This window comes from Opisthocomus hoazin, chromosome 21 (genome assembly GCF_030867145.1).
Source record: "Opisthocomus hoazin isolate bOpiHoa1 chromosome 21, bOpiHoa1.hap1, whole genome shotgun sequence".
Taxonomy (NCBI): domain Eukaryota; kingdom Metazoa; phylum Chordata; class Aves; order Opisthocomiformes; family Opisthocomidae; genus Opisthocomus; species Opisthocomus hoazin.
This window is the reverse complement of record NC_134434.1, coordinates 4,157,820-4,173,425: the sequence shown is the minus strand read 5'-3', so window position 1 is coordinate 4,173,425 and position 15,606 is coordinate 4,157,820. Positions and strand designations below refer to the sequence as shown.

At 50.9% G+C, this 15,606-nt stretch overlaps 1 protein-coding gene across 4 annotated transcripts in view; it reads right to left on the bottom strand.

Annotated features, from left to right (window-relative positions):
- Positions 1–4,619: 4,619 nt before the first annotated feature.
- The window catches only part of MAP2K4 (mitogen-activated protein kinase kinase 4), a 96,284-nt gene continuing 85,297 nt past the window's right edge, over positions 4,620–15,606 (bottom strand). For all 4 annotated transcript variants that reach the window (XM_075440948.1, XM_075440946.1, XM_075440949.1 and 1 more), the window contains 4 exons: positions 11,366–11,443; positions 10,169–10,317; positions 6,739–6,784; positions 4,620–5,570 (listed from right to left, as the gene is read on the bottom strand). In XM_075440948.1, coding sequence (XP_075297063.1) covers positions 5,457–5,570; positions 6,739–6,784; positions 10,169–10,317; positions 11,366–11,443 — 387 coding nt within the window. In that variant the 3' untranslated portion in view covers positions 4,620–5,456. The remainder of the gene's footprint in view (positions 5,571–6,738; positions 6,785–10,168; positions 10,318–11,365; positions 11,444–15,606) is intronic.

The following is a 15,606-nucleotide window of genomic DNA, read 5'->3' as shown; positions in this document are numbered from 1 at the left end:
GCTCCACGGTCCAGCCAGGCTGCTCTGCTGTTGGATTCCCAGCACAAGGGTGGCACTGTGTGTCTCCAGAAGAGGGAGTTTGGGCTTCATCCTGCTCTCCAAGCACTTGCACAGCTTTAAACATCATGGAAAAATTCAAGCGCTGCTTGCTTTTCTTACTCATCAGAGCGGCCACTCCTTCTTTCCCTGAACCCTTCACACTTTCAAAGCAATGGCCACGCTTGTGATTTGTGTCAGTAGTCAAAGCGAAAATGGAAGGGGGTTTTTTTTAAGCAGCACCCAGGCCTGAGCACTTTATTTACACTTACCTGGCCACCAAGGGAGACGAGACTGGGATGAAGGCTAGGGGAAACCAAGCAAAAGGTCAGTAGAAGTATGAGACCACACAGCTCAAAGTGCTCCTGACAGGACTAGGTGGTGGTGTGCATCTGCGTTCATGCTGCCTGGATCTGGGCAGGGGTGTGTTTGAACTCCTCCGAAATTCAAAGCTGGTCCTGGAGTTCCACAAACACATAATAATCATAACAGAGCACCATATGCTTTTTTTGGATGCTATATAATGCCTGGTGAAGATATCGGAAGCGCCTCAGCAATGCAAGTGGGTATAAAGTTGTGAAGAATTGGTACAAGGTACCAGCCTGGACCACTGGGCACAAAGAGAGTGGTCAGTGGCTCAAAGTCTACCTGGAGACTGGCTCAAACCTCTGCTCCTCAGCCATGGTGCTGAGTACAGAAACCAGGGCAGCCTCAGAGCCCACGTGGTGCACAGAGGCAGAAGGCAGATTCAAGCCACACGGACCTGGTCGTGATGCCCACAGGAGAACTCCCAGCCCCAGGGCTGGAGAAAGCCATCATATGTGACTCATGGAAGGAATGTTGGAATTGTCCAAGGGCTCAAAGGAGCAGCAACAGTGGCACTGGGCAGGGGTGGGTCCTGTCTGAGACACCAGCGGCATCTGGGAGGTGGGTCGGCAGTTTTCTGTACCGCACTCAGCAGTGCTGCAATGACAGCAGAGGTCCTCAGCGAAGGCAGTGATGTCCAAACAGGCAAGGAACAGAGTCCACTGGAGGAAAAAACCAAGCATGAGCTCAACAAGGGGCAACTGGGAAGAAATTGGTCACAAATACAGTCCCTTCTGCATGCGACACAGTCACAGGGGACGAAGAGACGAGCGGGATCCTCTCCCTCCCGCAGAGCACGGGAATACCCAGTGCAGGGATGCGCAGGTGGACTCGCATCCAGCCACCGGCTTCTTTCAGCTCCTTCAGCTGTGACAGCTTCCTCGAGAACAAATCTCAGGACGCAAAGGCAGGCTGCAGTGCAGAAGGAACAGAAACCCAGGGCAGCTCCCATTTGTGGGAACAGGAGCTAGAAGGCGAGGAGCTGGGTCCTCCAGCGGCTGCCCAGCAGGGAAGGACTGTCCCTGCTGCGCGGTCGGATTTTGTCTTCTGCCTGGAGATCACCAAAGCAGGGATCTTGGATTCTGGCTGAAGAGTGGGGATAGCAGGTGGTCCAAAATATCCCAAGTATAGCGCTGGCAAAAGGAACCTCCCAGAAGAAGCTTCAAGCGGTGGAAACACTGAATCTATGCAGACTGACAGACTTCAACCACCACTAAACTTTCACTCTGTGTAGCTCGATGCAGCTAGAGTTTCTTCAGCTCTGTTATCTGCCTTCCCTTCTCTTGACAAAATCCTCACCCTCCATGTGAAGAGACAATGCGAGAGCCAACGAGCCAACGCCGGGTGCCTCCACCCTTGCAGAAGTACTTCTGGTCCTGAGCTGTGGCATGACCAGCAGTCCCTGCTGTTACGCTCTGGCTCTCCTCCTCTCTGAACTGGGCACTCCCGGGGTGGTCCCATCAAGCCGGTTTGAGCACTGCAGGCACTCACGGCTGGCCCCTCTCCCCCGACACTGTCTTCTTTCCCAGGGAGGCTGCTGGGGTCCAGTTCTGCCCGCCTGCCTGGACAGTCTCTGAGCCCTCCATGGCTTCCAGGCAGGGGAGACAGTTGTCCCAGTACCAGGAGGCTTGGTAGCAGGAATTACCCAGGACTTAGTACTCTTAGATCATCTGGACTTTGCAGACTTTGATGGCTCCTGCAAAAATAAAGAAGCCTGCAAGGCCGCGAGTGTCAGCTGCCCTCTCCCCAGAGCTTGGGCACGGCCACCTGCCCTCCTCGCAGGGACAAGGTGTCCTGAGCCACCAGAACCTGGCTGTGCAGCAAACAGGGCTCACCTGAGAGGAACCCCGTTAGCACAGAGGGCTTTGCAGTCTTCCAGAGGAATGAAATATATCCAGGTCTCCCTACGCTTTCTTTTTTAAATTCCGCACAAGCAGTTTCAAAGGCTGCTTTTCTCCTGCGCAGCTGCCTCCGCCTCGAGGAAGGGCCCGGAAGCCAGGTATTTCAACAGCTTTTAATGAATCTTCCCATTCATGTCTGACCTTACAAAATGAAAATAACAAGGTCACAGTCGCATCCTAGTTTTATTACAACTGACCTGCAGGCAAAAGGATAGAACTATTACATAAACACTCTGATCCATGTATAATATCTTAAATAGAGGAGGAAGTCAAACCAGGATACCGGATAAAATATTCTGAAGCTCTTTGAAGCAGTTATGTTCCTGAGCTCCATTTTACAACAATAAGGCAACATCCCTGCACATCAGCTTTTTGATAATTTTTATACATTTTTCTATGGTACAAGAAAAAAAAAAAATAACCAGAGTTCACAATGTACAGTTCTTACACTATTTTCACAGCTTCTGAACACTATACACTTTTTTCTTTTTTAATAGATTGTAATAAATGGTGCACCCTTAATAGTTCATAATCATCTATGTTTAATATGCTAAACCTGTCCTTCTGTACAGCCACCTATGCCACAGCACCTCAACCCTGACTTTGCCTCTGGCAGCTCGAAGCTTTGCGTTTCCGTTTCCCACCCGTGAAAAGCAAACGGGTCGCGCTGCTGAAGACGAGCTCCGGACGGGGTCGGCAGCGGAGAACAGACCCCAGCCGTGCCAAAAGTGCAGGGCAAGGCAGTGGCTCACGTGGGAGGGAAACTGATTTTTGGGAGGATCCATCCCAGCGTTAGCCCTCTGAAAGGTTTTTGGGCTCCCTGTCACTGGGGAGATGCGAATCAGACTTGAACGTCTGAAAGGTGGGGGCAGAGCACCTCTGCACGCGTCTGTCTACCTTTACTGGATCTGTGTCTCTTTGCCCCCCCCAGCCAGCAGCCCACGAGACCCGGAGTGCCCGAGGTCCCCTTACGGGTGGCTGAAGGCTGGAGAGACGAATCACAGCTGCGGGGATTTGCCAAGCCTGAGAAAAGCTGAGTTTTCTGAGGCTACGGGGCTGGGGGGAGAACTACCCCTTCAGACACGCTGCGGATCTTGCTCAGCTGATCCTTCAAGTGGTGAATCAGAGCTGTTGGTAACGACCAGCTACTTCAGAAAGCTTTTGGGTAGGCTTCAGTGACCACCTCGCTGGACAAGCAGCCCTGGAGGAGCACAGTCCAGGAAGGGCAGGAGAACTGCACCTCCTTGCCCGGCCGGGCATGCTGCGCCCAGGGGATCACATCGGCGTCCGCCTCGGTGCCAGCGGGACCAGCTCCGACAGCCGCGTGGGCGACGCGCGGTGCTGCAAGCCTTACAAACGGGTGTCACTCTGCGGCCGGAGAAACACCAGGCAGGTGTCCGCACGAGCATGGCCTCAGCTCTCCTTTCCCAACCGAGCAGCCGGGGCAGGGGTGTGCTGGTCTCCAGTGCTCCCGCGTCAGCCCAGTTTGCGCTCGGCAGCATTGGTTTGAGGTGGGAAGCCCCTTCCTTGGGATTCCTGCCAGTGCCGCTGTTCTCACTCCCATCGCATCTCTAGCCCTCCGCATCCTGGGTCCGGCTTTGCCGCAGAGCTTTGACAGTCGGTTCCTCTAACATTGATGAAGTCCTGCCAAGCACCTAAATTAGACAACTCAAGATGGAAGTAAGAGCGCCTGCAGCCTCCATTTTATCCCTAGTATGCTACTAAATGCCTGAAAACTGCAATGTTTTGAAAAAAGAAGTATTTTCAGGAAAAACTAATGGTTGAAAAATATGCCAATTTAAAAAAACCTGAGTGACGCGCATTTTTGCTCAGCAATTGGCCAGAAGATGACAGCTTGCCTGGGTCAGCTGAAAGCCCACAAGGCATTAGACGCTCCTTATCTCCACCTCATCTCTGTCTGCACCAGTCTCGGTGTGGTTCGCTCCAGGGTGCAGCAACAAGGGCTACGGAGGGTCACAGAAGAGGTTAAACGCGCCCAAGAGGTGGTGAAGAAGGTCTCCAGCAAGCCCAGCTGAGCCCAGCGTGACATGCACAGCAGCGGGGTGGGTGCAGAGCCCCGGTGAGGTGGGGGGACATCCCCGACGTCCCGCCTGTGCAGGCCAGGACAAAGCACTGAGGTTTGGTCTGGTGAGGGATGGGGACAGCAAAGAACATGAGAAAGACTGGCTAGAAATCGCAGACATTCGTTTGTGGCTCATTAAAACAGCTGCAGACATTATGAACGGCACTTGTCGAAGTGAAAGCAAAGCCAGCTGGTGGTGAGCCTGTGCAGCTATAAATCAGGTCACAAGCAGGTTAAATTCAATCGAGTAGTTTAATAATTCTTCAGGTCAAAGGTCTTATCTTACCAGGTAACAATTTACAGGACACCTAGTTAAGAGTGAAGAGTGGCTGGCTTGGTAGAAGGAGAAAGAATACATTATATCCCATCTCTGAATAGTTTAATGTTAGCCTCTTTCAATGCAACATATTTTTGGTAAAGACATATTCACTATATTTAATATGATCTCTCTTTAACAGGAAGTTCAGCTGAGCACACTGTCCCCAGAAAGTACACTGCGACTGTAAAGCAACAGAATTTCATAGCAGTAAATCTATTGCACTTTGTGAAGAATAAAATTCTCCTTTGCCTTTCTAGCTCCAGAAGGCAAAGCATCTCGTTGGTTAAGCAAGTTCTTCTTCCTCCAGGCAAAGTCTCTTAATGTTCAGACAGACAACGCCTAACTTTGTTTGTTTGCTTTTTATTATTACTTGAAACAACAATTGGAAGAGTTTGAGAGAAAAATCTTTCCAGTAGCTGCTGAGAAGTCTCCAAGTTTTCAGTCTAGAAATGAATTTTAGGTGCTATCCAATCACGGTCAACAAATAAATGTACTTATTTCCACATTTCATGAATATGTCCACAAAAGAGCAAGATGAGGTCTCTCTTTGACCAGCACTAACACTGTGTGATCAGGTATTACAGGGATGCACTTTATATGTGACAACAGTATACAGACAGGATGGAAATAACACCAATATTATTGCACATGGTGTCTGGGCGAGCATTAAAAACACTGCAATATGTGATGAAAATTCTTTACAGCTTGTTTTCTCTCAGCCCTTTTTCTAGAGTTTGATGTAGCAGCAATATCAATCGACGTACATTGGAGAGCTGGGAGTTGCTGGCATTTGATCCAGGATTTTACAAACATAGCATGCAACATCCACTGTGCGTTCCTCATACATCAGGATGAAGGGATGTTTCTGCAATCAGACAAAAAAACAACACGGTTACCTTCTCCTTTCTGACACATGCTGGGTACCCCAGATAAAAACTCAGAGTATGGGTTTGTCTGATGCAAGGACACAGGGCTTGGTGGTGGCTGTAGGACAACAGGACAGAGCCTGTTCTGTGGCTTTTACTCTCAGGGAATCCGTATCTTAACTGTGCAGAATGGAGGCGGGACAGGACTCCAGGAGTGTCAGGAATGGCTGGGCAGGAGGCAGTGAGGGTGCAGAATTAACAGCACCTGGCTGCTTTGTAGCATGGACATGTACCAAAATACCTTCAAGAGGTAGGTTTCATCATCAGCCTTGTCAGCAGTGGGGAGACAGGAGTTAGGGAGACATGGCCTGCGGAGGTTGAACAGATCAGGACCCCAACCCAGTTCTCCTGAACGCTGACCCTCTGCTCTGCCCAGGAGGCCATGCTGGCTAGACCTAACTCAGAGAAGCTGGAAAGCAACAACACGGTGACTCTCTGGGAGAGCACACCAGGCAAACTCCTTTCATACCACACCAGCACCATCAGGGCCCCAGGGCATGGTTTCACACATCCCCTGAAGAGGTGGCTTCCAGATGCCCAGAGCTCCTTGAACGTGCATGGTTGCCTGGTGTGACTTACCCAACCCAAAAGCATGGCTGCATTCCCTCCCTTAGGACCCCCCACCACAGACAGGCTCTGCTGGTGCCTTACTCCAGAGCCGCGCTCTTTCAGGTCTCACTTTTGCCTGAACACTCCCATCCTCGTTGTGCAATGGAGGCATTTACACGTGACAGTGCTGGGCAGCAATTCGACAGGGCTCCTGCACGGTGCCAGGACCTCAAGCAAAGGCAGCATTTACACGGCAAACCCAGCTTGCTTTTGCCCAAGCTTGCCCACTTCAGGGACCACCAATCCGCTGCAACAGGGCATCTCCCCCCCCGCTGATCTCCTGTGTTTATGTACAGACATTAACAACCTTGGCCATCAACATGACCGCAGGCCAGAGACAGCAACACGGAGGTGGTGCTCATCCTCAGGCTGTGGAGCTGACCACCCTGCCTCGATGGCCCGAGAAGACACAGAGCAGTCTCGGACGTGTGACCCAGCCCTGCTGCGCGGCCGGCAGAGCTGCGATGGCCGGCGCCGACAGCCACGCTTTGCACTCACCAGAAGCTCTTTGTACTTTGGCCTTTTGGACTCGTCCTTTGTAAGGCTAAAGAAAGCAGAAAGAGAATTAGGAGAAGGTGGGATTGCAGAAATTTAGTTACAGACTTCAAGCGCAAATGTTTACAGGACACGATGTTGAATCCCCAGCTGTCGCAGTGGGACTTGCTGCCTTTTGCTTTCTGGAAAAATCATGCTTGTGCTGAGTGACCACAGGGACTCCCTCCCTCACGGGTGACCAGCACGTGTGGCCACCAACAAATCCTGCTGCGGACAGAGTCGAAGGGAGCTGCAAGCAGAACGCCATCCCGACTGCTGCCTTCCTAGGGGAAGGGGCTGGACTGCAGCATCAGCACAAGATTTGGGCAGCAGCAACCGGGCTGTCCTCCATGTGTCAGGCAGTGGGGCTCAGAGGCCGAGCCAGCGCTGCCTGCCAGGGCACAGACAGGGGACACCGGCTCCATCGCCCTGGCAGGCGCGGGCAGGGGCTGCAGCAGACAGCCAAACCGCCCTGCGGGGACAGGTCCGGGCTCCCGGGCCCTCCCAGCTCATCCCCGGCACTGGTGGCACATCCAGCACTGAGCAGACCACAGCCGCCGGGAAGGGACAGGAGAGGTGACATGGCTGCCCACGGGCGGCTGAGGGATGGAGAGCTGGCTGGAAAGCGTCCTCTCCTGCAGGGCTCCTCTGGGCCCTCAACCACCCACAGCCACCCAGCCGCAGTGCAGGGGGATGGCAGGCGGCAGCCAAGGCCACCAAAGCCCCTGCAGCAGGGGGACATGGCAGGGGACAGGAGGGATGGGGACCAGAGGGGCTGCGGGATGGGGCTCGGCGATGGCAGTGCTGGCAGCCCCTGCACCACTGGGAAGAGGAAGGGGGGACGTAGCATCTTTCCCAAACAAGGGGAGTTAAATCTGATTCCCAACTTCCATCCCTACGGGCTCTGGCTGGAACCTTCTCAAGCTCCAGCACTACTACAGCGTGGCCTCAAGTTACTCGGAGAAGCAGCGGGTAACTAACGCTGCATGCCTGGAGCTGCTCTGCCCTGTGACCTGAGCTGCGTGGGGCTGAGAGGACAGGGAATCCCACAGCTGCTGCACAAACATCCTCGCTTCAGCCTCCTGCTACCCAACAGCAATTCCTTTTCTGACCTCAGCGAGTCCGGGGTTCAAACATGCTCCTCGCAATGCCTTTAAGGCAAGTAGTCAGAACGTCAGCTCACAGGCTGAGTTCTGCTCTGAAATTTTCTATGCATGCTTTCATAACGAGAAATCTTTCGTTTCTTTTCCAGCTCGACGTGAAGCTCTGCATGTCTGGAGTGGCCATTTGTAGCACCAGGTGCCATAGAGCTCCTTCGCAGGAACATCTGATCTCCTCTCCAGGAACATCTGCTCTCCTCCCCAGGCACGCCGGACCTCAGGAGCTGGTGGCTCTGCCTGTGAGCACAGCTAGCTTCTGCAGCTGCCAGCACGAGGCTCCCAAAAGCCAGGCACCGAGCTTGGACACTTTGCAAACTCTGGAGCAGAAACCTGAATTGCTGTCAGCAGTGCCAGGAGGAGTGTGACTTCAGATAAGCACCAAAACAGGGAGGTGGGCTGAAGGGGAAAAATGTTCTACCCAGGCATTCACAGCACTGTTGGGATCCAAAGCAAACAGCAAATTGCAAAAAAAAAAAAAAAAAAAAAAATTCCAGAAATTTTTTAACATTTTCAAAAATATCCCTTCCTCACAGACCTGTCACAGCGAGCACAAAAATAGAAGATGATTCACATTCGTAGGGTAATGCCCAGGAGACCCATGCCATCACCTAAATGCACAGACTCACCTGACTGCTTAGTAACACCAACCATGACTGTCTGCACTTAACCAAAGGTTATTAAGAGAAATATTTATTACAGTGTTGCCATGAAGACATCATAGATATTCCAGGCAGAAGTCAGATTATTTACAAAACCAGATTAAATAAAAACAAGAATTAGACTGAAAACTGCCCCACGCTCTATGCATTGTGGCTGTTCCAGAGCAACAGGACCTGAAACGGGTGAATGGGCTGGAAATACAAATTGACCCAACCAGACCCATGGGCCAAAGACGCTGCAGTTCAGCAGAGATGCCACGCAGGCTCCTCTGTTGGCTGATCTCGAGCCAAACCCACCAGTGCACACAGGGCAGGAGGGCAAACTCCTGGCTTTGCAAACTCTGTAATGACTTGGCACCTCTATGGAGAACACTGTGGGAAACAAACTATTGCTTGTACTGTACAAGGGGAAAGCAACTTTGACTTTCTAACCAAATACTACACTGTTTTTGACTGGAAATTTTTGGGGAGCAGCAAGCCATTTTGCTGCTCTGTTTTCTGCAGCCCAAAGACAATAACGAGGCATTCCTCACAGCCAGCAGCAAAGCGCAACCTGGCCTCCACAAAAATTCATAATTCTCAGACAGTAAAATCCAAACCCCAAAAAACATCTCCAGCAGATGGAAAACCCCGAAACAAAACCTCTTGAAAGTTAAAATTGTCTAGAGCTGAGTCTTCCAGTGTCACAGAGCTTTGAGATGGACACCCCTGTGCTGGGGACGTCAACCACCTGGGTTTGCCCAGGGCAGAAGGTCCCAGAAGAAAAATGTAGGTCATACTGATGGATCTCCTGTGCACTTTGGTATTAGGTTAACAAAATTATGTTGACCACCTTTCACATTTTGGTAGAAAAATACTTCATCATCAGAAAATTCACCAGCCTTTAACGTAAGCAGGACCACACACGCATGGGCAGGCAGATGGCCTGTCCCGAGCCCCTCCTGCACAAACACTGCACACTCTCCATCCAAGGCTGACTGTGCTGCAGAGGCCCTGCCCTACAGAAAACCATCTCTAGTCTTGATCTTGACGTAAGATTGACACAAGACTTGAAGCCACCAACCAAGCAACCCACCCACTACAGGTCCTGACAGTCACTGTGCTGAGCAGAACCGGGTGGGAAGGCTCCTGGCCCCGCCAGGCAAAAGGCAGGACCAGTACAGGTCCTCCGCCCAACGATGAGACAATACTGTCAGAGGTCTTGGGTTTCTGCCTGCAGAAGAACAGGCAAACAGCAGGTCTGTCCCAAGGCCGTGTCATACCAAGGAACAGGATGCACAGGCCAGGCCCTTACCTGGTCACGCCAACCTCTTTGTCTTATCACGCCTCTCCTGAGCAGACTCTCAGAGGTTTTCTCCTCATCCCTTTCCTAAAGAGCAGTTTGCAACGGTCTGCCCTTCAGCCCCCACCCAGACAAGTCTCCCATCACCTCCAAACCAGGGAAATGCAAAAGGCCCTGACATTGGTGCAGGAATGTGGCACTAAGCTGGGAAGTGCCTGGCATGCAACTTTTGCCAAATACTTGGCAACAACGAAACAAGCCAACCCCGAGTGCTTTCAGTAGGAAACACTTACCACAAGTTGACGAAGTTGATGAAACTTGGGGAGAACTCCCTTTCCTCTGAGTTACTCAGCTGTGGTGGGTCTCCTTTTACTACTTGTGTCAACTGGTCAAACACGCTGTTCCACTTGGGGTAGGGGAATCGCCCTGTGGCCAGCTCATACTGCAGAGAGACAGCAACAGCACCAGGCAGGTTACAAGAGAAGTTCAATCAGTGTAAGAAAATGTCTGCAAGGACCCTGAAACCCCCAAAAGGAAGACTAAGAAGAGATTCTTCATCCCATTCCCTATATGAAGCTCACCTGAGAGGAGGGAAAGTTTTACCCAATAGCAAGTTCTGCTGCCTACGTTAGCAGCACCTCCAGATTTAACCTGGCTATGCCATGTTTTCATGTTCACAATGTCTTCTCCTCCACTGACTATAAAATGAACTGATGCTCTAAGGTGTACAAAAATAGAAGAGTAAATTTCTCCAGTCTCTTCCCAAACATCCTAACAGCCACTAGAGAAAATGGATGATGAGAATCACACAATCAGAGAATATCTCAAGTTGGAAGGGACCCATAAGTATTGAGTTCATCTCCCTGCTCCCTGCAGGACAATGAAAATCAGCATTTTAAAACGCCGGTGGGGAAGACAGAAGCTACTGGTTCATACTTACTGCTTCTGCTTTCTCTTCTACTTCACCACATTCAGAAGGGAAGATCTTTCCCATTTATCAATAACACAGCAGTGCTAGGGTTAACCCAGAGAGGACTCAGCAACCAGGATCGAAGATTAACTGAAGTCTTCTGCACAGCCGAAGTACAACCAGATGCCAGGGCTGTGAGAGGCTTATTTACACAGGCTGGATGTGCTGTTCTGCACCACCACACTCACCAACCCTTCTCATCCGAGATTTTGAAGACAAAATTAATTTATGACCCAAAGCCTCTTCTCTGCTCACATCTCTTTCTCTGCAAAACATCGCTGCAGCTAAATGTATCCTCAGGGGTTCAGGAGAGCCATCTGCCTTGAAGGGACTTGCACTGTTTCTGAGAAAGGAGGTGCCCACCTCAATCACAACATGCAAATGCTTCACAGCAGCGGAGCTGGGCTTCGCTTCAAGCACATGTTTGGCACCAACCAGCTCCATCCCACTGCAGAGCACACCATGGCTACCCACCAGGAAAGTACCGCACAGCAGAGCACTTCAAACCCCACTCACTTACCAATGTAATACCCAAGCTCCAGACATCTGAGCGGACATCGTAGCCTTGCCTGGATGCGCTGGGATCTATCCTCTCAGGCTGAAACAAGAAGGACCAGTCAAACACTGTGCCATGCAGGAAGGAATGAGAAGCATCTACAAACTTAGAAAAAAATAAAGTTTGCCCTGCCAGGCAGAGCCTGGCCCAGTTCTAGATGCAAACTTATTGCTAGGGTAGACATTAGGGTAGACATCCAACTCCAGCAGAGAAACGTCTTAAGCAATCATTTTATGGAGGTATAATGTAAACGGTGACCTGAAATGGCAATTCTGCACAGTCCAATCCTTTCTTTTTTTCCCCCTTTTGTACAAGCAGCTTGAATAATTGTTACTGTCTATTTAAGAAGTCCTGTTTAACTTTGGGATCTCTTTAACACAAATTTTTGCTTTCCCTGTTTTTACAGTGAAGTTGCCCCTAGGGAATCACAAGAACTGGAATAAACATCTTCTCATCCACCAGCCCAGCAAACCGAGGTTTAGCAGCGTCTGTCAGGACTCTTCTTCCCAAATGTCTGCTGGTTGCTAAACCTCAGGAGGTATTAAAAAAAATGCATTTTAAGAACAGCTCTTCTTTACAAGGTTTTGGGCACCATTTGAAGGCAACTATGATATTACAAGGTCTTCAGACATCCAAAAGGTTTTCCAGAGAAAACAGTATCGAGCCAGACATGGGTGATTAGCACCTAAGAGCGAGTTATCCAGAGACGTGAACCAGCACAAAACACCGTTATGCTTTGCACGTCATCATTATGAGAAACCTCAATTCTGCCTTCTTTTGTTAAAAATGTAATAATTAAAATGTCAAAAGAAACAAGGTCTCAGAAACCTCAATTCTGCCTTCTTTTGTTAAAAATGTAATAATTAAAATGTCAAAAGAAACAAGGTCTCATTCAGCTTTGATTACAACAATAATAGAGAGACCTGAATTGCAATAAAATACTAAATGATGAGGTACAGGAAATATTGTGAAAGCCCTGGGTGCTTTGTAAGCCACATTTTAAAACAATTCCATGGCAGGTACCAGCTGAAGAGGGCCACGCAATGAACAAAGACCCTTAGTGCAACCTCAACCCTCCAGTGGACCACCGCATGAGACGACTACCACGTTCCCACAACACATCCCAGCCCCCAAACCCTCACGGCATTTCTGGTTGCTCTGGTGTGCTGCCAGCTCTCCTCTTTGCAGACCACCACTTACATGTGGCTGCCTCAACTGCGACTGCTTCCAGACCTCTCCCATTCCCTCAGTCACCAGGATCTTCTCCAACAAGGAAATGTGCCCAGGCCACCACCCATGCATACGCACACTGAGAAGGAAGAAGTAGCTTCCACCAAGCTTCAGTGGCTCTACACGTGGCTTCTCCTACAACCTTCTTGCGTTCCCTACTCCTCAGTACACAGTATATTGCCTTCCCAGTGCCGCCGATGTGTGTTAGCATCGTTACTCCCAGTTACAGTATCTGCTTTGAAACAGGCTGGCTTCAAAGCCCATGGCCTGAACACGCTGCCTTTCCCACCCTCCCAGCTCTGCCCTTTGCTTTGCTTTCTCATCCTTCGGTTACAGTTCCCATTCGTCTTAAGCTCTTAAGCAAGCTCTCTCAAATATATCCAGGGGTATATATGGCTTATAAGACAGACATGGAAAGAGTTTTTACCAGTGCCTGTAGTGACAGGACAAGGGGCGATGGTTTTAAACTAGAAGAGGGTAGACTTAGACTGAACATTATGAAGAAATGCTTTACTATGAGGGTGGTAAGGACCTGGAACAGGTTGCCCAGAGAAGCTGTGGATGCCTCCTCCCTGGAAGCGATCAAGATCAAGCTGGATGGAGCTTTAAGCAACCTGGTCTAGCGAGTATCAGGGGGAGCTGGACTAGATGATCTTTGCAGGTCTCTTCCAACCCAAACCATTCTGAAGTTTTATGGTTCTATCAATGCTACCTGTGCTGCAGGCCACTGTGGACCCCTGCCCCACAGCGAGGCAGCTCTCCGGGTGCACGGCTGCTATCCATGCTGGCGCGTACCTTCCCACCATGAAAATCAGAGTCACTCCACAGGAACAAGGACCACCCTGTGACAAAAGACTGTCTCTTCAGTCCCACGCACACGCCGTCCATGTGACGGATGCTGGTGTGGTGGGGAGCACAGTCCTGCATGCTGCTGGGGATACACCACGTCTGGAGATGCCACCAGGGACCAGCCACCACAGGGCTGCACAAAATTATGGGGATGCTGGCCTTGCCAGTGCTGGGACTCCCACGCCACAGATCCATAGGGATGTGCCACAGCAGAGTAGAGCAGTTCACAGACTGCAGAAGAAGGACTTGCTTTCCTCACACCACAGTGAATTACGTGGACTGCGTGGAGAGCAGGTATTTTGGGCAGGGCTTGAAGTACTAAAAGGCTGTGTGTTACGGGGACTGGTGAGGTGGCACTGGCAAGACAGAGCTTCTCATCTGAAGCACCCATGGACGGGCAGGCTGCTACCCCAACGGAGCAGAGCACAGACAGAGCAACAGGGACTTGGCCCTAAACCGTGGTGACACAGTTAAAGGGAAAGCAGGATGGACCAAAATAAATCCTGTCTAAATACAGAGCAGAAAGAATCCTAGGAATTTTCCATGTAGATGACATGGGAGCAATTAACATCAAAGAAGGAAGAGGCAGCATGCCACACTCTGGGGACCTGGAACAAGGGCTGCAGACAAAGCCCGTCTCGTGCCGGGTGTCCTTCTAATGGCAAGTGAAGCGAGGAAAGGAAGTGGCTGAGATGGAGACCCACCACTGGCTGTGCTGACAGTGTGAAGAGGCAGCGTATGAATGCATCAAACGAGGGTGCAGGCTGCCATGGGACTTCTCTGCATTTCAGTGTCCACCTAAGCACCAGCATCTTGACTGAAAACCGAGCAGAGGTGGGCAGCACCGATCCTCCCTCTCCCCAGGTAGGCAAACACACGCAACTCAGGGCGTGACAGAAGGACAGACAGATGCACGCACGATTCCCTGCGGTCCTCAGCCATCCCACGTTGCTGAAGAGTTACGTAGCATTTCTGTGAAAACCCAATTCCTGAAGCTCAGATATGGATTTTCACTGGTTATATAATCAGCGAATTTTATCCCACATGCACTGCAAATTCAAAACTGCCTACATGGCACTACAACGTACATAACAAGCTCTTCTGTGCTTCTTAGGCCAACGCACCCCTAAGCTAAAAGAAAATAAAAGGTTGCCAGGAGTGAAGAACGACCAGGAGGAGCTGAATTTTTGCAGTACAAAAAGCAGAACAAAATCTATACGATACAAACTCTACCTCGGCTCCAACCACAGGAACAAACGGATGCCAGATGGAAGCTGCTCCGCTCTTCTCACCCTAAAAAACACGTGAAATGGATTCCAGGGACCTCGCTGGCTTTGGCTGATGGCAGAAGCAAGGTAAAGCACTGCACATCTGGAAGCAGGGCTGTGCGGGCTGCAGCTGCAGCATCATCTGTGCCAAACTCAGCTGCAAACCACACAGTGAGCTCTGAACCAGGGCAGCCAGAGTCAGGAGACCTTCACTGCTCTGACACAAACTGGATACGAGCCTCGCACCCAAGAGCCGCAGCTCCCTAGCACGCTCTTCTGCTGCGGCGTTAACGGAAATACAACATGTGTGTTTGTTTAGGGATGCTCAAGATAAAAACACCATCTCCCCCGTGGTGGTGACCCCTTTACCGTGGGTATCTCGTTTGGATGTGCTCGCAGAGAGAAGCATCTGTCACTGTCCGAGCGACTCAGCTCTCGGGGCCACCTCCAAACCAAAGCCACAGCAAGGAGGGGAGCTCTGAACAGCTGCCTGCAGGGCTGTGCAACAGCAATGGAAACCATCTTCAGGGCCATAAAGAACGAGTTTGGGCAATTCTTCTGCTGTTCAGTAAAGGCAAATGTTGTCACTCACTCCTCGCATTGCTGTATTTCTCAAGAATATTCCTATGGTGAAAAGCAAGTTGTTCTTCCTTCAGGGCTCTCCCCTGCGCAGGCCTCTCGCACACTCAACCGGAGCACGGAGCGATGGCCAGCGTCAGTGTCACAGCAGGGCCCAGGCTGGGATGCAAGCCATGGGCACAAAGCAGGGCAGGCGAGAAGGCCCTGACTCACTGGGCTCTCAGACCTGCTTCTCTTGTCTCCTCCGGAGCGCGGGGATGCTGTGTGCGGCTCCCTCTC